This window comes from Calonectris borealis, chromosome 2 (assembly GCF_964195595.1).
Source record: "Calonectris borealis chromosome 2, bCalBor7.hap1.2, whole genome shotgun sequence".
NCBI classification, from domain to species: Eukaryota; Metazoa; Chordata; class Aves; order Procellariiformes; family Procellariidae; genus Calonectris; species Calonectris borealis.
The window spans coordinates 916201-937455 of NC_134313.1; the positions used below are offsets into that span (position 1 = coordinate 916201).

Consider the following 21255-nt stretch of genomic DNA (forward strand, 5'->3'; position numbering starts at 1 on the left):
GGCAGGACGCGGCACGGCATGGCAGGACGCGGCACCTTGGACTCCACGTGGTAGGCGACGTAGTGCGCGGTGCAGCGCAGCGGGATCTTGCGCACGGGCCACGGGGCGTCGTAGGAGAGGTAGGCGGGGAGGACGCTGATCCGCAGCTCCCCCTGCCCCGGCAGCCCCCCGTCAGGGCGGCCGGACCCCCCCAAATCCCCCCGGATCCCCCAAACCCCCCTTGAACACCCCCATCCCCCTTCGATCCCCCAAGCCCCTCCCCCCGACCCCCCAAATCCCCCTTCAAATCCCCCACATCCCCCTTGGAACCCCCCCAAAACCCCCTTGCACCCCCCCAACCCCCCTCAGACCCTCCCAAATCCCCCTTCGACCCCCCCAACCCCCCCAAGACCCCCCAAATCCCCCTTGGCCTCCTCCCAGACCCCCCCAGCCCCCCCAAAACCCCCTTGCACCCCCCAAAACCCCCTTGGACCCCCCTAAATCCCCCTTGGCCCCCTCCCAGCCCCCCCAAAACCCCCTTGCACCCCCCCAAAACCCCCTTGGACCCCCCCAAAACCCCCTTGGCCCCCCCCCAGCCCCCCCAAAACCCCCTTGCACCCCCCCAAAACCCCCTTGGACCCCCCTAAATCCCCCTTGGCCCCCCCCCCAGCCCGCCCAAAACCCCCTTGCACCCTCCCAAAACCCCCTTGGACCCCCCTAAATCCCCCTTGGCCCCCTCCCAGCCCCCCAAAACCCCCTTGCACCCCCCCAAAACCCCCTTGGACCCCCCTAAATCCCCCTTGGCCCCCCCCAGCCCACCCAAAACCCCCTTGCACCCTCCCAAAACCCCCTTGGACCCCCCCAAATCCCCCTTGGCCCCCCCTTGCACCCCCCCAAAACCCCCTTGCACCCCCCCAAAACCCCCTTGGACGCCCCAAAACCCCCTTGCACCCCCCCAAAACCCCCTTGGACCCCCCCAAAACCCCCTTGGACCCCCCCAAATCCCCCTTGGCCCCCCCCAGCCCCCCCAAAACCCCCTTGCACCCCCCCAAAACCCCCTTGGACGCCCCAAAACCCCCTTGCACCCCCCCAAAACCCCTTGGACCCCCCCAAATCCCCCTTGCACCCCCCCAAAACCCCCTTGCACCCCCCCAAAACCCCCTTGGACCCCCCCCAAATCCCCCTTGGCCCCCTTGCACCCCCAAAAACCCCCTTGCACCCCCCCAAAACCCCCTTGGACCCCCCCAAATCCCCCTTGGCCCCCTTGCACCCCCCCAAAACCCCCTTGCACCCCCCAAAACCCCCTTGGACGCCCCCAAATCCCCCTTGGACCCCCCCAAAACCCCCTTGCACCCCCCCAAAACCCCCTTGCACCCCCCCAGCCCCCCCAAATCCCGCCCCCCCCCCACCTGCCGGTTGAAGTAGAGGAAGCCCTTGGGGCAGTTGACGTTGTGGAAGGGGGCGAAGGAGTCGACGGTGCCGTCGATGCTCATGGGGTGCAGGCGCAGGGCCCCCCGCGAGGTCACCAGCAGCCAGTGGGGGGAGGGGCCGCAGATGAACACCTGGGGGGGGGAGGGGAGGACACCCCGTTACCCTCGGCGAGGCCGGGGGGGGGCTGGGGGGGGGTCCCGGTGCCCGGGGCGGCCGCGCTCACCCCCGCGTAGCCGTAGATGTCCTCGAAGTAGCGGAACCGGGCGACGCGGCCGCGGGGCCCCCCCGGCTCCTCGCCCCCCCCCGCGCTCTCCGGCTTCTTCTTGGAGGGTTTGGGCTTCTTCTCCCGAAAATTGATGTTGTGGGGGACCTGGGGGGGGGGGCAGGGCCGTGGGGGCGGGGGGGGCTGTGCCGCGGCGGCGCCGGGGCCGCGACAGAGCCCCCCCCCCCGCCCTGCCCCCCCCTCACCTTCTTGAAGCGGACTTTGAGGTTGCTCTGGCCCAGCTGGGAGTCGTGGGCGAAGGCTTCGTAGAGGAGCAGCTCCTGCTCCACGTGCACCTGCGCACCCCCGTCAGCGCCGCGCCCCGGCACCGCACCCCGGCACCCCCACCCCGGCACCCCCCACCCCGGCACCCCCCACCCCGGCACCACACCCCGGCACCCCCACCCCGGCGCCCCCCACCCCGGCGCCCCCCACCCCGGCACCGCACCCCGGCACCCCCACCCCGGCACCCCCCACCCCGGCACCCCCCACCCCGGCACCGCACCCCGGCGCCCCCCACCCCGGCGCCCCCCACCCCGGCACCCCCACCCCGGCGCCCCCCACCCCGGCGCCCCCCACCCCGGCGCCCCCCACCCCGGCACCGCACCCGGCACCCCCACCCCGGCGCCCCCCACCCCGGCGCCCCCCACCCCGGCACCGCACCCCGGCACCCCCACCCCGGCGCCCCCCACCCCGGCGCCCCCCACCCCGGCGCCCCCCACCCCGGCACCGCACCCCGGCACCGCACCCCGGCACCCCCACCCCGGCGCCCCCCACCCCGGCGCCCCCCACCCCGGCGCCGCACCCCGGCGCCGCACCCCGGCACCCCTCACCCCGGCGCCGCACCCCGGCGCCGCACCCCAGCACCCCCCACCCCAGCACCCCCCACCCCCCCATCCCTGCACCCCCCACCCTCGGCAGCGCCCAGCATCCCCCAACACCCCCCGCATCTCCCCCACCGCCACCGGCCCCCCCGGCCCCCCGCCATCCCTCCAGCACCCCCACATCTCCCGGCATCCCCAGCACCCCCTATCCCCCGGCATCCCCCACATTTCCCAGTGTTCTCCAACATCCCCAGTACCCCCAGTACCCCCAGTATCCCCAGCACCCCCCCAGCATTCCCCAGTACCCCCAGCACCCCCCCAGCATCCCCGGCATTCCCCAGTCCCCCCAGCGCCCCCCTGGCATTCCCCAGTCCCCCCAGTCCCCCAGCATTCCCCAGTCCTCCCAGCACCCCCAGTCCCCCCGGCCAGTCCCCCAGTCCCCCCTGGCATTCCCCAGTCCCCCCAGTCCCCCCAGCATTCCCCAGTCCTCCCAGCACCCCCAGTCCCCCCGGCCAGTCCCCCAGTCCCCCCTGGCATTCCCCAGTCCCCCCAGCGCCCCCAGCACTCCCCAGTCCCCCCAGCACCCCCCCGGCATTCCCCACTCCCCCCAGTCCCCCCAGCATCCCCAGCATTTCCCAGTCCCCCCAGCACCCCCCTGGCATTCCCCAGTCCCCCCAGCCAGCCCCCCCAGCCCCCCCAGTCCTCCCAGCACCCCCAGTCCCCCTGGGCAGCCCCCCCAGCATTCCCCAGTCCCCCCAGCCCCCCGGCATTCCCCAGCCCCCCCAGCCCCCCCAGTCCCCCCGGCCGGCCCCCCCGCCCCCCCAGCCCCTCACCAGCAGGTAGGGCCGGCTCTGGCGGTTGCCCAGGGCCACCAGCAGCACCTCCCGGACCAGCGGCAGCTCCCCCTGCCGCGTCGCCTCCTCCCGCCGGCCCTCGCCCGGGGCGGGCGCCTGCCCGAAGGAGCTGTCGACCAGCACCCGCTGCCCCACCGGGAAGTTCTTCACCAGGAACACCAGGCGCCACTCCGGCAGCTGGTAGATCTGCGGCACGGCACGGCGCGGCACGGCTCGGCACGGCGTGGCACAGTGTGGCACAGCGTGGCATGGCACAGTGTGGCACGGCGCGGCGTGGCACGGCACGGCACGGCGTGGCACAGTATGGCATAGCACGGCACAGCACAGTACAGTACAGTGTGGCACGGCACAGTGTGGCACGGCACGGCGTGGCACGGCACGGCACAGCATGGCACAGCACAGCATGGCATGGCACAGCATGGCACAGCACGGTACGATGTGGCACGGCACGGCACTGTGTTGCACGGCACAGTGTGGCATGGTGTGGCACAGCACGGCACGGCGTGGCATGGTGTGGCATGGCACAGTGCAGCATGGCACGGCACCGTGTGGCACGGTGCAGCATGGCACAGTGCAGCATGGCACAGCACGGTGTGGCACAGTGCAGCATGGCACGGCATGGTGTGGCATGGCACGGTGCAGCATGGCACGGCACGGCATGGTGCAGCATGGCACGGCATGGCACAGCACGGCACAGTGTGGCATGGCATGGTGCAGCATAGCACGGCATGGCACGGCACAGTGTGGCATGGCACGGTGGGGCACGGTGCAGCACGGCACGGCACGGTGTGGCACGGTGTGGCATGGCACAGTGCGGCATGGCATGGCATGGTGTGGCACAGCACGGCGTGGCACAGCATGGCACGGCACGGCACAGCATGGCACGGTGCAGCACAGCACGGCACGGTGTGGCACGGTGTGGCACGGCATGGCACAGCACAGTATGTTGTGGCACAGCACGGCACAGTGTGGCACGGCACGATGTGGCATAGCACGGCACCGTGTGGCACGGCACAGCACAGTGTGGCTCAGCACGGCATGGCATGGCACAGTGTGGCACGGCGTGGCACAGCACAGCATGGCACAGCACGGCACAGCACGGCACGGTGTGGCACGGCACAGCACAGCACAGTGTGGTGTGGCACGGCACGGCACTGTGTGGCACGGCACAGCACAGCATGGCGTGGGCACGGCACGGCACGGCACGGTGTGGCATGGCACAGTGCGGCATGGCATGGCACGGCACAGCATGGCACGGTGCGGCACGGCACGGTGTGGCATGGCACAGTGCAGCATGGCATGGCATGGTGTGGCACAGCACGGCGTGGCACAGCACGGCATGGCACGGTACGGCACGGCACGGCGCGTACAGCCAGAGGCGGCGGGCGGGCACCACCACCGCCCCCCCCCACCCTCCCACGGGGTCCCCTCGCCCCTCCCTGCTCCCCCCCCCCCCCCCCCCGCCCCGGGATCTCACCTCCATGGCGCCGTTTTCCCGTACCAGTACGCACCAATGGGTGGGTTCTGGTTTATACTGGTGGGGATCCCGATCGGAGGCGGGGAGGCTGCTGCGGCGCGGTTCCTCCTTCACCGGGCTGAAGAGAGCCCCCGAATCCCCGTAGAGCATCTCCTCCTCGTCGTCCACCGTCTCGCTGCGCCCGCCCGGCGGGGAAACGCCGAGCGTCACCGCCGCCCCCCCCCCCCACCTCGGGGTGGGGGTGGGTGACAGCCCCGTCCCCCCCACCCCCCCCCCACCTGATGTCCTGGATGAGGGTCTCGGCCTCCGAGTGGGTGCGGAGGGCGAGCTCGTCGCGGGCGCCAGCCGCCCGGCTCTCGGTGGTGAACATCCCGCTGACGTCGCGGTAGAGGCAGAGCGCGATCACCTTGGATTGCTGGGGACGCGGCGGGGACACCGAGCTGCCGCGGCGCCGCCGGCCGCGCCGTGACACCCCCAACCCCCCCCTCACCCCTGGTTTTGGGGGCTCACGTGGTGCAGTTGGGGTTTCTGGAGGGTGAGGCGGTGGGTGCGGCCCCCGTAGGTGTCGCTCTTGAGGACGAACATGGTGACCTGCCCCTCGGCGCTCAGGATCACCACGAAGGGGTCGGCGACGGCGCAGTGCACGATGGGCGAGCCCAAATCCACCGGGATGAAGTGGAGCTGGTTGACTGCGACCGGGAAAAGGTGGGATCAGGAGGGGAAAAAATCTTCCCCCGTAGCACCCAAGGGTGCCCCTCTCCGCCGGCACCCACCTCCCTCCAGCAGCCGGATGCCCAGCGGCGACACCTGGACGATGTAACGGTTCTCGCCGATGTTGCCGGCGAAGACGGTGGGACCCTGGGTGGCGAAGCCGCTGGTGTCCAGCTCCATGATCTCCTGCCCCGTCTGCAGGATCTGGGAATGGGGGGTGGGAAACGACACCCGGAGATGGGACCCGGCACCCGCCGCCGCGGCACCGCGGCGCCAGGATCGCCCCCCCCCGCCCTCACCGCCGCCGCACCATGGTGGAGTCCTCGCGGCTGAGGATGAGGAAGCCGTGCCTCTTCCCGTCCTCCTCGGCGGGGTCGGGGGCAGCCGGTTCCTTCTCGGCGTTTTCCCCCGCCGCGGTTTCATCCGGCTGGAAGGAGAAGCCGCCGGTGAGCGTCGCCGCGCCGGGAAGGGGGTGGGGACGTCCCCCAGGGTTGGGGGGTGGCGGGGGTGGGGACAGCGACCTCCTCCTTCTTCTGGGGCGCGATGACGGTCCACATGTCGTAGCAGCCCGGCAGCTCGAAGGTGGTCACCACCTGCGGCCGGATGCTCTTCTGCGCCGGGAGGGGGCAGGGGTGAGGGTGGGCGGGCGCCGTGGGGCGGCCCCACACCCGCCGTGGGGCAGAACCTCACCTGCCGTGGGGCAGAACCTCACCCGCCGTGGGGCGGCCCCACACCCGCCGTGGGGCAGAACCTCACCCGCCGTGGGGCAGACCCTCACCAGCAGACCCACACCCGCCGTGGGGCAGACCCTCACCCGCCGTGGGGCAGCTCCGCACCAGCAGACCCCCACCCGCTGTGGGGCAGACCCTCACCAGCAGACCCACACCCGCCGTGGGGCAGACCCCCACCCGCTGTGGGGCAGACCCTCACCCGCCGTGGGGCAGCTCCGCACCAGCAGACCCCCACCCGTGGTGGGGCAGACCCTCACCAGCAGACCCACACCCGCCGTGGGGCAGCTCCGCACCCGCCGTGGGGCAGAACCTCACCCGCCATGGGGCAGAACCTCACCAGCAGACCCACACCCACTGTGGGGCAGCCCCCCACCCGCCATGGGGCAGACCCACACTCGCCGTGGGGCAGCCCCCCACCCGCCGTGGGGCGGCCCCCCACCCGCCGTGGGGTGGCCCCCCACCCGCCGTGGGGTGGCCCCACACCAGCAGACCCCCACCCGCTGTGGGGCGGCCCCCCACTCGCCGTGGGGCAGACCCACACCTGCCGTGGGGCAGACCCACACTTGCCGTGGGGCAGACCCACACCCGCTGTGGGGCAGACCCACACTTGCCGTGGGGCAGACCCTCACCAGCAGACCCCCACCCGCCGTGGGGCGGCCCCCCACCCGCCATGGGGCAGCCCCCCACCCGCCGTGGGGCGGCCCCGGGGGGCTGTGGCTGGGGGGGTACAGGCAGCGCCCGGCGCTCCGGGGACAGCCCTGGTTCTGCCCAGGCTCTGCTCTGGCACCGGTATCTGACCTGCCGGCCACGCTCCCCACCGGGACAGGCCTTGGCACGGTGCGGGGGGGCGGGGGGGGAAGAGGGGGTGCGGGGGGGGTGGGGGGGCACGGGGGGGCCCCGGCGGCGCGGCCGGACCTGCAGGACGGAGAGGGCCCCGTTCTTGCCGTAGCCGGAGCAGAGGACGATCTCCAGGTCCGGCTCCGGGCTGCTCTGGAACTGGGAGGAGGAGAAACGGCCGCTGGCACCCGGGGGGCTGCAGGCAGGAGCGGGCAGGGGCAGGCAGGGCACGGGGGGCTGCAGGCAGGGGCAGGCAGGGCACAGGGGCTGCAGGCAGGGGCAGGCAGGGCACAGGGGGCTGCAGGCAGGGGCAAGCAGGGGCAGGCAGGGCACGGGGGGCTGCAGGCAGGGGCAGGCAGGGCATAGGGGCTGCAGGCAGGAGCAGGCAGGGGCAGGCAGGGCACGGGGGCTGCAGGCAGGGGCAGGCAGGGGCAGGCAGGGCATAGGGGCTGCAGGCAGGAGCGGGCAGGGGCAGGCAGGGCACGGGGGCTGCAGGCAGGGGCAGGCAGGGCGTAGGGGCTGCAGGCAGGAGTGGGCAGGGGCAGGCAAGGCACAGGGGGCTGCAGGCAGGGGTGGGCAGGGGCAGGCAAGGCACAGGGGGCTGCAGGCAGGGGTGGGCAGGGGCAAGGGCTGCAGGCAGGGGCGGGCAGGGGTGGGCAGGGCACAGGGGGCTGCAGGCAGGGGCGGGCAGGGGCGGGCAGGGTGAGGGGCTGCAGACAGGGGCGGGCAGGGGCAAGGGCTGCAGGCAGGGGCACGCAGGGGTGGGCAGGGCACAGGGGGCTGCAGGCAGGGGTGGGCAGGGGCATGCAGGGGCAGGCAGTGGTGGGGGCTGCAGGCAGAGGCAGGCAGGATAGGCAGGGGCACGCAGGGTCGGGGGCTGCAGGCAGGGGCGGGCAGGGGCAGGGGCAGGCAGGGGCAAGGGCTGCAGGCAGGGGCGGGCAGGGGTGGGCAGGGCACAGGGGGCTGCAGGCAGGAGCGGGCAGGGGCATGCAGGGGCAAGCAGTGGTGGGGGCTGCAGGCAGAGGCAGGCAGGATAGGCAGGGGCACGCAGGGTCGGGGGCTGCAGGCAGGGGCGGGCAGGGGCAGGGGCAGGCAAGGGCAGGCAGGATGGGCAGGGGCAGGCAGGATGGTCAGGGGCTGCAGGCAGGGGCGGGCAGGGGTGGGCAGGGCACAGGGGGCTGCAGGCAGGGGCAGACAGGGGCACGCAGGGTCGGGGGCTGCAGGCAGGGGCAGGGGCAGGCAGGGGCAGGCAGGGCAGGGGCTGCCGTCCTTGCCCGCGCTCACCTCCTCGGAGAGGAAGGCCGGCTCGCCCATGGCGGCGTTGGCGCAGGGCCCGATGTTGAGGATGCTGTCGCAGACCTGGAGGGGCCGAAGGGAGGCGGGGCCGGGGGGTGACACGGGGAGGGGACACGGGGAGGGGACACGGGGAGGGGACACAGGGGGCCCCCAGCCCCCCAGGGGGTCCCCCACCCCCCCCCGGGTACCTCGAAGGAGTAGGTGGCGAGCTGGGTGCCCGACTGCGCCTCGCTGCCGTACACCTCGATCTCGTCCACCTCGTCCTGCGGCGCCGACTTCCCTCCTGCACGGGGAGACCGCGTCACCCCGCCACCGCGTCACCCCCCTGCCACCTCCCCCGTCACCGCGTCACCCCGTCACTGCGTCACCATGTCACCCCGTCACCCCGTCACTGTGTCACCCCGTCACCCCCCGCCACCTCCCCTGTCACCACGTCACCCCCCTGCCACCTCCCCCGTCACTGCGTCACCCCGTCACCGCATCACCCACTGTCACCGTGTCACCCCATCATCCCGTCACCATGTCACCCCATCACCGCGTCACCCCGTCACCCCATCACCCACTGTCACCGTGTCACCCCATCATCCCCTGTCACCGCGTCACCCCGTCACTGTGTCACCCCCTGTCACCGTGTCACCCCATCATCCCCTGTCACCGCGTCACCCCGTCACTGTGTCACCCCCTGTCACCGTGTCACCCCATCATCCCCTGTCACCGCGTCACCCCGTCACTGTGTCACCCCCTGTCACCGCGTCACCCCCCTGCCACCTCCCCTGTCACCGCGTCACCCCGTCACCTCCCCCATCACCCCATCACCCCGTCGGTCACCGTGTCACCCCCTGCCACCTCCCCCATCACTGCATCACCCCCTGTCACCCCGTCACCCCCTGTCACCGTGTCACCCCATTACCCCTTGTCACCGCGTCACCCCCCCGACACCTCCCCCGTCACCGCATCATCCCCCACCATCGCCACGTCACCCCCATCTGTCACCGCATCGTCCCCCCGTCACCGTGCCACCCCCGCCACCATCACATCAGCCCCTGTCGCTGCGTCACCCCCCGCTGTCACCGCGTCACCCCGTCACCGTGTCAGCCCCCTGCGTCCCCCCCGTCACCGCGTCACCTCCCCGCCTGTCACCGTGTTGTCACGTCACCCTCCCTGCCACCGCATCACCCCTCCCGTCACCGCGTCACCCCCCATCGCCGCGTCACCCCCCCGTCGCCCCCCACCATCACCGCGTCCCCCCCCGGGTGACGCCGGGCCCCCGCGTCCCCGCGACGCCCCGGCGCTGGCACCCACCTGCCCAGGGCCCCGAGGGCTCCGACCGCTTCTTCTTCACGGGGGGCTCCTCCTGGGGGGGACCCGGGGTGGGGTCGGGGGTCCCGGGGTGGGGGTTGGGGGACCCGGGGGGGATCCACAGTGGGGGTTGGGGGTCCCAGGGTGGGGGTTGAGGACCCGGGGTGGGTGTTGGGGGACATGGGGTGGGGGTCGGGGGACCCGGGGAGGGGGTTGGGGGACCCGGGGGGGATCCACAGTGGGGGTTGGGGGTCCCGGGGTGGGGGTCGAGGACCCGGGGTGGGGGCCGGGGGACATGGGGTGGGGGTCGGGGGTCCCGGGGTGGGGGTCGGGGGACCCGGGGTGGGGGTCGGGGGACCCGGGGGGGATCCACAGTGGGGGTTGGGGGTCCCGGGGTGGGGGTCGGAGGACATGGGGTGGGGGTCGGGGGACCCGCGGGGGAATCCACAGTGGGGGTCAGGGGACCCGGGGTGGGGGTCGGGGGACAGGGGGAGGGGGTCGAGGACCCGCGATGGGGTCGGGGGTCCTGGGGTGGGGGTCGGGGGTCCCGGGGTGGGGGTCGGGGGACCCGGGGAGGGGGTCGAGGACCCGGGGAGGGGGTCGGGGGACCCGGGGGGGATCCACAGTGGGGGTTGGGGGTCCCGGGGTGGGGGTCGAGGACCCGGGGTGGGTGTTGGGGGACATGGGGAGGGGGTCGGGGGTCCCGGGGTGGGGGTCGAGGACCCGGGGTGGGGGTCGGGGGACATGGGGAGGGGGTCGGGGGTCCCGGGGTGGGGGTCGGGGGACATGGGGAGGGGGTCGAGGACCCGGGGTGGGGGTCGGGGGACATGGGGTGGAGATCCACAGTGGGGGTTGGGGGGCCCGGGGTGGGGGTGGGGGGCCCTGGGTTTCGGGGTCCCGGGGACCTGGGATGGGGGTTTGGGGTCCTGGGGTGGGGTTGAGGGACCCAGGGTGGGGGTCGGGGGACCTGGGATGGGGGTTGGGGGGACCTGGGTTTTGAGGTCCCCAGTTTTGGGGACCCGGGATAGGGGTGGGGGGCCCTGGCTTTTGGGGTCCCGGGTTTTGGGGTCCCAGGGTGGGGGGGACTCAGGGTGGGGGTTGGGGACACGGGACAGGGGTTGGGGGACCTGGGTGGGGGGCCCTGGCTTTTGGGGTCCCGGGTTTTAGGGTCCAGGGGTGGGGGGGACATGGGGCGGGGGTCGGGGACCTGGGATCGGGGTTGGGGGACCCGGGTGGGGGTGGGGGTCCCTGGCTTTTGGGGTCCTTTTGGGACCCCGGGGTGGGGGGGACTCAGGGTGGGGGTCGGGGACATGGGATGGGGGTTGAGGGACCTGGGATGGGGGTGGGGGGCCCTGGCTTTTGGGGTCCTGGGTTTTGGGGTCCCAGGGTGGGGGTGGGGGGGACCCGGGGTGGGGGTCGGGGACATGGGACGGGGGTCAAGGTCCTGGGATGGGGGTTGGGGGACCCGGGTGGGGGTGGGGGGCCCTGGCTTTTGGGGTCCTTTTGGGACCCGGGGGTGGGGGGGGGGGGGGACTCAGGGTGGGGGTGGGGGACATGGGATGAGGGTCGGGGTCCTGGGATGGGGGTTGGGGGACCTGGGTGGGGGTGGGGGGCCCTGGCTTTTGGGGTCCTTTTGGGACCCCGGGGTGGAGGTGGGGGTGGGGGACATGGGATGGGGGTTGGGGGACCTGGGTGGGGGTGGGGGGCCCTGGCTTTTGGGGTCCTTTTGGGACCCGGGGGTGGGGGACATGGGACGGGGGTCAAGGTCCTGGGATGAGGGTTGGGGGACCCGGGTGGGGGTGGGGGGCCCTGGCTTTTGGGGTCCTTTTGGGACCCCGGGGTGGGGGTGGGGGGGGACTCAGGGTGGGGGTTGGGGACATGGGATGAGGGTCGGGGTCCTGGGATGGGGGTTGAGGGACCTGGGTGGGGGTGGGGGGCCCTGGCTTTTGGGGTCCTGGGTTTTGGGATCCCAGGGTGGGGGTGGGGGGGACCCGGGGTGGGGGTAGGGGACATGGGACGGGGATCAAGGTCCTGGGATGGGGGTTGGGGGACCTGGGTGGGGGTGGGGGGCCCTGGCTTTTGGGGTCCTTTTGGGACCCCGGGGTGGGGGTGGGGGACATGGGATTGGGGTCAAAGTCCTGGGATGGGGGTTGGGGGACCCGGGTGGGGGTGGGGGACCCTGGCTTTTGGGGTCCTTTTGGGACCCCGGGGTGGGGGTGGGGGGGACTCAGGACTCAGGGTGGGGGTCGGGGACATGGGATGGGGGTTGAGGGACCTGGGTGGGGGTGGGGGACCCTGGCTTTTGGGGTCCTTTTGGGACGCGGGGGTGGGGTCCCCGGGGTGGGGGTGGGGTCCCCGGGGTGGAGGTGGGGCCCCCCCGTGGCCTCACCTGCCTGTCGGCCGCCTCCCTGCCCCCGCCGGCCGGGGCCTCCTGCAGCTTCTCGGTGTATTTGAGCAGCAGGGAGTTCCCCAGGCGCGACCCCAGGAACAGGTACCCCGGCTCCAGCGTCACCATCTGCGGGGGGAGGCGGGGGTGACGGGGGGGACCCCTCCAAGGCGCGGGGTGGGGTGGGGGGGGGTCCCCACGGCCCCGGGGCTCACGCAGGTGGTGAGGACGCTGGCGGCTGCCTTGTCGAAGTGGAAGGAGCGGACGCTGCGCATCCCGTCCGTGATCAGCGTCAGGACGTAGCTGGGGACAGAGGGGACACGGGGGGGACGCTGGCACCCGCGGCCCCCCCAGGGCCCCCCCAGGCCCCCCAGGCCCCCCAGGGCCCCCCCAGGGCCCCCCCAGGCTTACATCTCCCCTCCTTTCAGCGAGATGACCATCTTGTCGTAGGAGATGAAGGTGGCCTGGGCGCAGTCCAGCGTCACCTTCACCCCGTCCTGCACGCCTGGGGGAGAGGGCGGTGAGAGCCCCCACAGCCCCGAACCGGGGGGGGCAGGAGGGGGAGGGAGAAGAGGAGGAGGAGGAGGAGGAGGAGGAGGAAGAAGAGGAGGAGGAGGAGAACGAAGAGGAGAACAAGAAGGAAAACGAGGAGGAGAATGAGCAGGACAAGGAAAAAGAGGAGGAAAAGAGGAGAAGACGGACAAGGACGAGGGGTTTGAGGATGAGGAGGATGAAGAGAAAGAGAACGAGGAAGAAAAGAAGAATGATGAGGAAAAAAGAATAAGAAGGACAATAAGAAGGACGACAACAAGAAGAAGCACAAGGACGAGGAGGAGAACAAGGATTAGGAGGAGGACAAGGATAGGAGGAGGACAAGGACGAGGACGAGGAGGAGAACGAGGAGGAGGAGGAGGACGAGGAGGAGAACGAGGAGGAGGACGAGGAGGAGGACGAGGAGGAGGACGAGGAGGAGGACGAGGAGGAGGACGAGGAGGAGGACGAGGAGGAGGACGAGGAGGAGGACGAGGAGGAGGACGAGGATAGGAGGAGGACAAGGATGAGGAGGAGGACAAGGGTGAGGAGGAGGACAAGGATGAGGAGGAGGACAAGGATGAGGAGGAGGACAAGGATGAGGAGGAGGACAAGGATGACGATGACGATGAGAAGGAGGATAAGGAGAACGACAATCAGAAAGAGAACGAGGATGAAGAACAAAAGGATAAAAAAGAGAATGAGGATGAAGAGAATGAGGATGAAGACGATGAGGATGAAGACGATGAGGATGAAGACGATGAGGATCAAGACGATGAGGATCAAGACGATGAGGATCAAGACGATGAGGATCAAGACGATGAGGATCAAGACGATGAGGATCAAGAGGAGAACGAGCAGGAAGACAACAAGAAAGAGACGAAAGATGAGCAGCACGAGAAGCAGGATGAGGAGGAGCAGGACAAGGGCAACGAAGAGGAGGGGGAGGAGGAGGAGGAGGAAGAGAATGAGCACGAAGAGGATGAGAAGAAGGAGAATGACAAGCAGAAAGAGAACAAGAAGGAGAACAAAGAGCGTGAAGAGGAGGAGGATGAGGATGAAGAGGAGGAGAACGACGAGGACGACAAGGATGAAAAGGAGGAGGATGAGGAGGAAGAGTACGAGGAGGAGAACAAGGATGAACAAAATGAGGAGGAAAAGGAGGACGAGCAGGAGGAGAACGAGAAAGAGAAGGATGAGGAGCACGAGAAGCAGGATGAGGAGGAGCAGGACAAGGAGAACGAGGAGAAGGGGGATGAGGAGGACAAAGAGAATGAGAAGGGGGATGAGGAGGAGAACAAGAACAAGGAGGAGGATGAGGAGAATGAAGAGGAGGAGAACGAGGATGAAAAGGAGCAGAATGAGAAGAACGAAGAGGAGGAGAACAAGGAGAACGAGGACGAGGAGGATGAGGAGGAGGAGGACAAGGAGCAGGAGAAGGAGAAGGAGGAGGAGGACGAGGAGAATGAGGACAAGGACGAGGAGGATGAGGACAAGGAGGAGGAGGAGAACAAGGACGAGGAGGAGGAGGAGGACAAGGACGAGGAGGACGAGGAGAACAAGGACGAGGAGGACAAGGACAAGAACAAGGACGAGGAGGATGGGGAGGAGGAGGAGGACGAGGAGGACGAGGAGGAGGGCGAGGAGGAGGGCGAGGAGGAGGGCGAGGAGGAGGGCGAGGAGGAGGGCGAGGAGGACAAGGACGAGGAGGACAAGGACGAGGAGGACAAGGACGAGGAGGACAAGGACGAGGAGGACAAGGACGAGGAGGAGGACGCCGATGGCGGCCCTTACGCAGGGGGAAGACGGTGGTGCCGTTGGTGAGGCTGTTGAGGGCCACCCCGTAGGGCGGGACGCTCTGGTTGAGGTACAGCAGCGAGTTGACGGCGAAGATCACCACCCCCCCTGCCACCAGAGAGACCGAGAGAACCCCGTCACCGCCCACGTCACTGTCACCGCCCCGCCGCCGCCGCCGCGCCGGCGCTCACCGATGGGCTTGGGGACGGGCAGCGCCTGGGTGCAGTCGAAGGGGAGGTTGCTGAGGGACCAGATGACGGGGTGGACCTTCTGCATGATGTTGAGGGAGATGGCCACGATGCTGCAGGTGTCCTGGCGCACCGCCACGCGCCTGCGCGGGGAAGGGGGGGGAGACACCGCGTCACGGCCCCCGCCGCCGCCACCAACCGCGACCGCGACGGGGCGGAACCTCACCCCGGCCAGGTCTGGTTGGGTTCGAAGAGGATGAGGAGGGTGGGCTCGTAGTAGCCGTAGAGGAACTGCATGTCGATGATGTTGAGGAGCTTCTCGTCCAGCTCCCGCACGTCGATGATGTAGCTGGGCAAGAAGCTGGACTTCTGCCTGCCGGGGGAGGGGGGAAACGGCTCAGGAGACCCCTCCCCAGCACCCATGGGTGGGGGTGTCTCAGCGAGGCGGGGGGCTCACCCCTCTCCCACCAGCCCCTCGTGCTCGTCGGTCAGGGTGTCGCGGCGGAAGGGCAGGACCACCAGGCGGGTGCCGTAGATCAACATGACGGCGCAGCGCCCGTCGGGGTCCACCCGCACCCGGGGGATGTGGACGTTCTGCACGAAGCCGTCCTGCCGCCGACGCGGGGAAGAAGAGATTTTTAGGGGGACACCCCCCACCCCCCCACACCCTTCCACGGGAGAGGAACCCCCCAGAATCCCTCTCCCGGTCTCGGGGCCCACCCTCAGCTCCGGCTCTTCGAAGTAGTGGAGGGAGAGCGTCTTCAGGTCGTGGGTGCCGGGGTCGTACTCCACCACCGAGAGCTGCAAGGGGAGGCGGGGGGTGATGGGCGGGAGCCCCCCCCAAAAGCCAACCCTCCCTCGGGGGGGGTTTTGGGGTCCCCCCGCCCACCTTGGCGTCCTTGAAGCTGAGGAGGAGGGCGTCCCGCTTGGCCCCCGCCAGCTGCACGCTGGCCATGGACATGACGTTGCCGAAGAAGGCGAAGGAGGCCACCAGCTCCAGCTTCTCCTTGTGCCCTTTGCCTTCTGCGGGCGGGGCAGGGTGGGGCAGGGCGGGGCAGGGCGGGGCGGGGCTGCCCAGCCCCACCCGGAGACCCTCGGGGGGGGGGGGAGGGGGGGTCGTCGCCCTCCCTTGGCCCCCCCCAACCCCAGCTCGCTGGCACCCTCCAACATCGACCCCATGGAGTGGGAACTCCCTGCCCGTCCCTGCCTGTCCCTGCCCGTCCCTCCTCCCTGCCCGTCCCTGCCTGTCCCTGCCCGTCCCTCCTCCCTGCCTGTCCCTGCCCATCCCTCGTCCCTGCCTGTCCCCCGTCCCTGCCTGTCTCTGCCCATCCCTCATCCCTGCCCGTCCCTGCCCGTCCCTCCTCCCTGCCCGTCCCTGCCTGTCCCCCGTCCCTGCCTGTCTCTGCCCATCCCTCCTCCCTGCCCATCCCTGCCCGTCCCTCCTCTCTGCCCGTTCCTCCTCCCTGCCCATCCCTGCCCGTCCCTGCCCATCCCTCATCCCTGCCCATCCCTGCCCGTCCCTCATCCCTGCCCGTCCCTGCCTGTCCCTCCTCCCTGCCCGTCCCTCGTCCCTGCCCGTTCCTCCTCCCTGCCCACCCCTGCCCATCCCTCGTCCCTGCCGGTTCCTCCTCCCTGCCCGTCCCTCCTCCCTGCCCATCCCTGCCCATCCCTCATCCCTGCCCATCCCTGCCCGTCCCTCGTCCCTGCCCGTCCCTCGTCCCTGCCCGTCCCTGCCCGTCCCTGCCCATCCCTCGTCCCTGCCTGTTCCTCCTGCCTGCCCGTCCCTGCCTGTCCCTGCCTGTCCCTCGTCCCTGCCCGTCCCTCGTCCCTGCCTGTTCCTCCTCCCTGCCCATCCCTGCCCATCCCTCCTCCCTGCCCGTCCCTGCCTGTCCCTCCTCCCTGCCCGTTCCTCCTCCCTGCCCGTCCCTGCCCATCCCTCGTCCCTGCCCGTCCCTCGTCCCTGCCCGTCCCTGCCCGTCCCTCATCCCTGCCCGTCCCTGCCCATCCCTGCCCGTCCCTCGTCCCTGCCCATCCCTGCCCATTCCTCCTCCCTGCCCGTCCCTGCCCGTCCCTGCCCCCCCGGGCTCATCTCCTGGGGGGGCTCAGTCCCCAAACCAAGATCTCCCACCCCCCCACCTCATCTCCTGGGGGGCACAGGGACCCCCCCCAAACCCTAAAATCAGGGGCGGGACACCCCCAAAAAACCCTGGAGAGGGGCGTCACCCTTAAAAAAGCCTTGGGGGGCCCCAAAAAATCTTTGGGGGGCCCCCAAAAAGTCTTGGGGGGGGGGTCACCCCCCAAAAAAACTGGCGGGGGGTCACCTACCCGTGTTCCGGTCTCCTTTAGCAGCCGTCTGCGGGGGAAAAGGGGGAGAAACGTCAGCCCCCCGATATAGGAAACCCCCCCAATTTTTTTTGGGGGGGGTCCCCAGGTTTTGGGGGGGGTGGTTTTTTTTTTAACCTCGCAGTCGTGGTTGAGGCGATAGACGTAGAGCTGGGAGGTGCCGGCCACCACCAGGTTCCGCTCGGCGTTGGAGAAGAAGTTGCAGAACATGGAGAACTCCAGCCCCGTGGGGGGGTGGGCTTGTTTGTAGACGGCGTACATCCCCCCCTCCTGGGTTTTGGGGGGGTCCTCACGTACCCCACCACCCCCCCCCACTCCAAAAAAAAAAAATCAAACACCTAGGAAGCAAAAGCAGGGATCTCTTGGGGTGCCGGGCCCCCCCCCCCCCTGCGGGGGGGGGCCCGGCACCCCAAGAGGTCCCTGCTTTTGCGGAGGTTCTGCACCCCCCGATTGCTCAGCGCCCCCCAAAACCCATCTCCCCCCACCCCCAAAATCCCCCCACGGGGCTCCCCATCCCCCCAGGGGTCCCCCATCTCCCCCCCAGGGGTCCCCCACGCCCCCTATCTCACCCCACGGGCCCCCCCCTAAATCCCCATGCCCCCCCCCCCCCCGACGATCCCAAAAGCCCCCCACGGGGCTCCCCATCCCCCCAGGGGTCCCCCATCTCCCCCCTCCTCGGGCCCCCCACAACCCCATGGGCCCCCCACGCCCCACGCACCCCCCCCACGACCCCAAAAGCCCCCCACAACCCCACGGGCCCCCCCACGCCACTCATCTTCCCCCAGGGCCCCCCATCTCGCCCCCAAGAGCCCCCCACAACCCCACAGCCCCCCCCCCCCAACCCCCATCTCCCCCCCCACGGGCCCCCTCACCCCCCCCACGGGCCCCTCATCTCCCCCACAGCCCCCCCCCGCCCCCATCTCCCCCCCACGCCCCCCCACGCCCCCACGGGCCCCTCATCTCCCCCACAGCCCCCCCCCCGCCCCCATCTCACCCCACGGGCCCCTCCTAAAACCCCACGCACCCCCCCCACGACCCCAAAAGCCCCCCAAGAGCCCCCCCCAACCCCCATCTCCCCCCCACGGGCCCCCCTCACCCCCCACGGACCCCCCATCTCCCCCCCACCCCCACGCCCATCCCCCCCCCTCACCGCCGCGCTCCGCACGCGGCCCCGGAAGCTCCGCCTGGCACCGGCGGCCGCCAGCGAGAGACCGGAAGTGCGCGATAGAGCGGCGCCGCCGCGGGCCGCTCTGCGCCGCCACCAGCGAGAGGGGGCGGGGTCCTCCAGCGCCCCGCCCCCTCCCCCCCCCCACCCGCCCGCGGCGGGGCTCGAACCCGGGGCCCCCGCGCCACCGCCCCCCGCCCCTCCCGCCTGCGCCACCGCCCCCGCCCCCGGCCCCGCCCACCGCGGGGGGGGGGTGCCCGGACAGCGGGGACCCTGGGGGGGGGGGGGGGGGGGCTCGGGCTGCCCCTCCTATAGGGGCCGAGCCTATAGGGGCCCTGCACCGCCCCTGGGCTGCACCCTATAGGGGCCCTGCACCCTATAGCGGTCCCGTATGTTACCCAGGGGCTGCACCCTATAGGGATCCTGCACCCTATAGTAGTCCTGTATGTACCCACGGGCTGCACTCTATAGGAGCCCTGCATCCTATAGGAGCCCTGCACCCTACAGCGATCCTATATGTTACCCAGGGGCTGCAACCCACAGAGGCCCTGCACCCTATAGGAGCCCTATATCCTATAGTAGTCCTGTACGTTACCCAAGGGCTGCACCCCACAGGAGCCTTGCACCCTATAGTGGTCCTGTATGTTACCCAGGGGTTGCACCCTATAGGAGCCCTGCACCCCATAGGAGCCCTGTACGTTACCCAAGGGCTGCACCCCATAGGGGCCTTGCACCCTATAGCGGTCCCGTATGTTACCCAGGGGCTGCACCCTATAGGAGCCCTGCACCCTTTAGGGGGCCCTGCACCCTATAGGGGTCCTATATGTCACCCACAGGCTGCACCCTATAGGGGCCCTGCATCCTATAGGGGTCCTATATGTCACCCACAGGCTGCACCCTATAGGGGCCCTGCACCCTATAGGGGTCCTATATATTACCCAGGGGCTGCACCCCATGGGGGCCCTGCACCCTATAGCGGTCCCGTATGTTACCCAGGGGCTGCACCCTATAGGAGCCCTGCACCCTTTAGGGGGCCCTGCACCCTTTAGGGGTCCTATATGTCACCCACAGGCTGCACCCTATAGGGGCCCTGCATCCTATAGGGGTCCTATATGTCACCCACAGGCTGCACCCTATAGGGATCCTGTACCCTATAGTGGTCCTGTATGTCACCCACAGGCTACACCCTATAGGGGCCCTGCACCCTATAGTGGTCCTATATATCACCCAGGAGCTGCACCCTATAGGGGCCCTGCACCCTATAGCAGTCCCATATGTTACGCAGAGGCTGCGCCCTATAGGAGCCCTGCACCCTATAGGGGGCCCTGCACCCTATAGGGGTCCTATATGTCACTCACAGGCTGCACCCTATAGGGGCCCTGCACCCTATAGGGGTCCTATATGTCACCCAGGGGCTGCACCCTATAGGAGCCCTGCACCCCATAGGAGCCCTGTACCCTATAGTGGTCCTATATGTTACCCAGGAGCTGCACCCTATAGGAGCCCTGCACCCTATAGGGGGCCCTGCACCCTATAGGGGTCCTATATGTCACCCACAGGCTGCACCCTATAGGGACCCTGCACCCTATAGGGGTCCTATATGTCACCCACAGGCAGCACCCTATAGGGATCCTGTACCCTATAGTGGTCCTGTATGTCACCCGCAGGCTGCACCCTATAGGGGCCCTGCACCCTATAGTGGTCCTATATGTTACCCAGGAGCTGCACCCTATAGGAGCCCTGCACCCTACAGCGATCCTATATGTTACCCAGGGGCTGCAACCCACAGAAGCCCTGCACCCTATAGAAGCCCTGTATTCTATAGTAGTCCTGTATGTTACCCAAGGGCTGCACCCCATAGGGGCCTTGCACCCTATAGTGGTCCTGTATGTTACCCAGGGGCTGCACCCTACAGGGGCCGTGCACCCCATAGGATCCATACACTCTATAGCAGCCCTACACATCACCCAGGGACTGCACCCTATAGGGGCCCTGCACCCCATAGGAGCCCTGCACCCTATAGCGGCCCTATATGTCACCCAGGGGCTGCACCCTATAGGGGCTGCACCCTATAGGGGCCCTGGGCTCCATAGAGACCCTAAACGTTTCCAGGGATTACACCCTATGGCTGGGTCCTCCACTATATAGGGGCTGTGCACCCTGAGCCTGTCCCATGGGCCTTGTAGCCCCCCGGACCCTATAGCTCCCGGGGCCCTATAGCTCCCGGGGCCCTATAGCTCCCGGGGCCCTATAGCCCCCTGCCCCACACCCTGGGCAGGGCAGGGGGAGTCGGGGGGGGGGGGGGGGGGGCACCCTCCAGCTGGACACGCAGCCGCCGTGGGGACCTGCACCCCTATAGGGCTCCTTCACCCCCCGAGGTTCCTATAGCCCTATAGGGCTCCTGCCCCCCAGTGCCCCCCAGCCCCCCAAACCGGGGCTCTGGCACCACCTCCCCACCTTTATTTCGGCTGCTCCCGCAGCCCCCGGTACAGAGGGGCCGGGCGGGGGCCGGGGCGGGGCCGGGGCGGGGCCGGGGTGGGGCCGGGGTGTTGGGGCGTGGGGCCAGGCGGGGCTGAGTGGTGCTGGGTGATGCTGGGATGGTGCTGGGTGATGCTGGGATGGTGCTGGGCACTGCTGAGCGGTGCTGGGTGGTGCTGGGCAGTGCCAGGGCGGTGCTGGGTGATGCTGGGTGGTGCTGGGCAGTGCCGAGCGGTGCTGGGTGGTGCTGGGATGGTGCTGGGCACTGCCGAGCGGTGCTGGGTGGTGCTGGGCAGTGCCAGGGCGGTGGTGGGTGATGCCGGGGTGGTGCTGGGTGATGCTGGGTGGTGCTGGGCAGTGCCAGGATGGTGCTGGGTGGTGCTGGATGGTGCTGGGCACTGCCAAGCGGTGCTGGGTGATGCTGGGATGGTGCTGGGCAGTGCCAGGGCGGTGCTGGGTGATGCTGGGTGGTGCCGGGAGGTGCCAGGATGGTGCTGGGGCGATGCCAGGGTGGTGCCAGGTGATGCCAGGCGGTGCTGGGCGATGCCAGATGATGGCGGGCGGTGCGGTGCGGGGGGCGGTGCTGGGCGGTGCTGGGCGGTGCTGGGCGGTGCGGGGCGGTGCCGGGCGGTGGGGGGCGGCGCGGGGCGCGGGGTGCGGGGGTGC

General features: G+C 70.2%; 1 protein-coding gene across 1 annotated transcript in view; it reads right to left on the bottom strand.

Annotated features, from left to right (window-relative positions):
- The window catches only part of LOC142079774 (cleavage and polyadenylation specificity factor subunit 1-like), a 25877-nt gene extending 8612 nt beyond the window's left edge, over positions 1–17265 (bottom strand). The window contains exons 1-26 of the mRNA XM_075144520.1: positions 17064–17265; positions 16929–16956; positions 15493–15626; positions 15324–15404; positions 15061–15212; positions 14830–14976; positions 14607–14746; positions 14413–14523; positions 12499–12592; positions 12303–12390; positions 12091–12216; positions 9705–9756; positions 8591–8685; positions 8391–8465; positions 7185–7265; positions 6060–6149; positions 5849–5965; positions 5601–5742; positions 5338–5516; positions 5106–5242; positions 4828–5002; positions 3330–3536; positions 1879–1968; positions 1634–1780; positions 1389–1541; positions 4–152 (exon numbers count right to left, since the gene is read on the bottom strand). Of these exons, the coding sequence (XP_075000621.1) occupies positions 4–152; positions 1389–1541; positions 1634–1780; positions 1879–1968; positions 3330–3536; positions 4828–5002; positions 5106–5242; positions 5338–5516; positions 5601–5742; positions 5849–5965; positions 6060–6149; positions 7185–7265; positions 8391–8465; positions 8591–8685; positions 9705–9756; positions 12091–12216; positions 12303–12390; positions 12499–12592; positions 14413–14523; positions 14607–14746; positions 14830–14976; positions 15061–15212; positions 15324–15404; positions 15493–15626; positions 16929–16956; positions 17064–17207 (3134 nt within the window). The 5' untranslated portion in view covers positions 17208–17265. The remainder of the gene's footprint in view (positions 1–3; positions 153–1388; positions 1542–1633; positions 1781–1878; positions 1969–3329; positions 3537–4827; positions 5003–5105; positions 5243–5337; positions 5517–5600; positions 5743–5848; positions 5966–6059; positions 6150–7184; positions 7266–8390; positions 8466–8590; positions 8686–9704; positions 9757–12090; positions 12217–12302; positions 12391–12498; positions 12593–14412; positions 14524–14606; positions 14747–14829; positions 14977–15060; positions 15213–15323; positions 15405–15492; positions 15627–16928; positions 16957–17063) is intronic.
- Positions 17266–21255: the final 3990 nt, after the last annotated feature.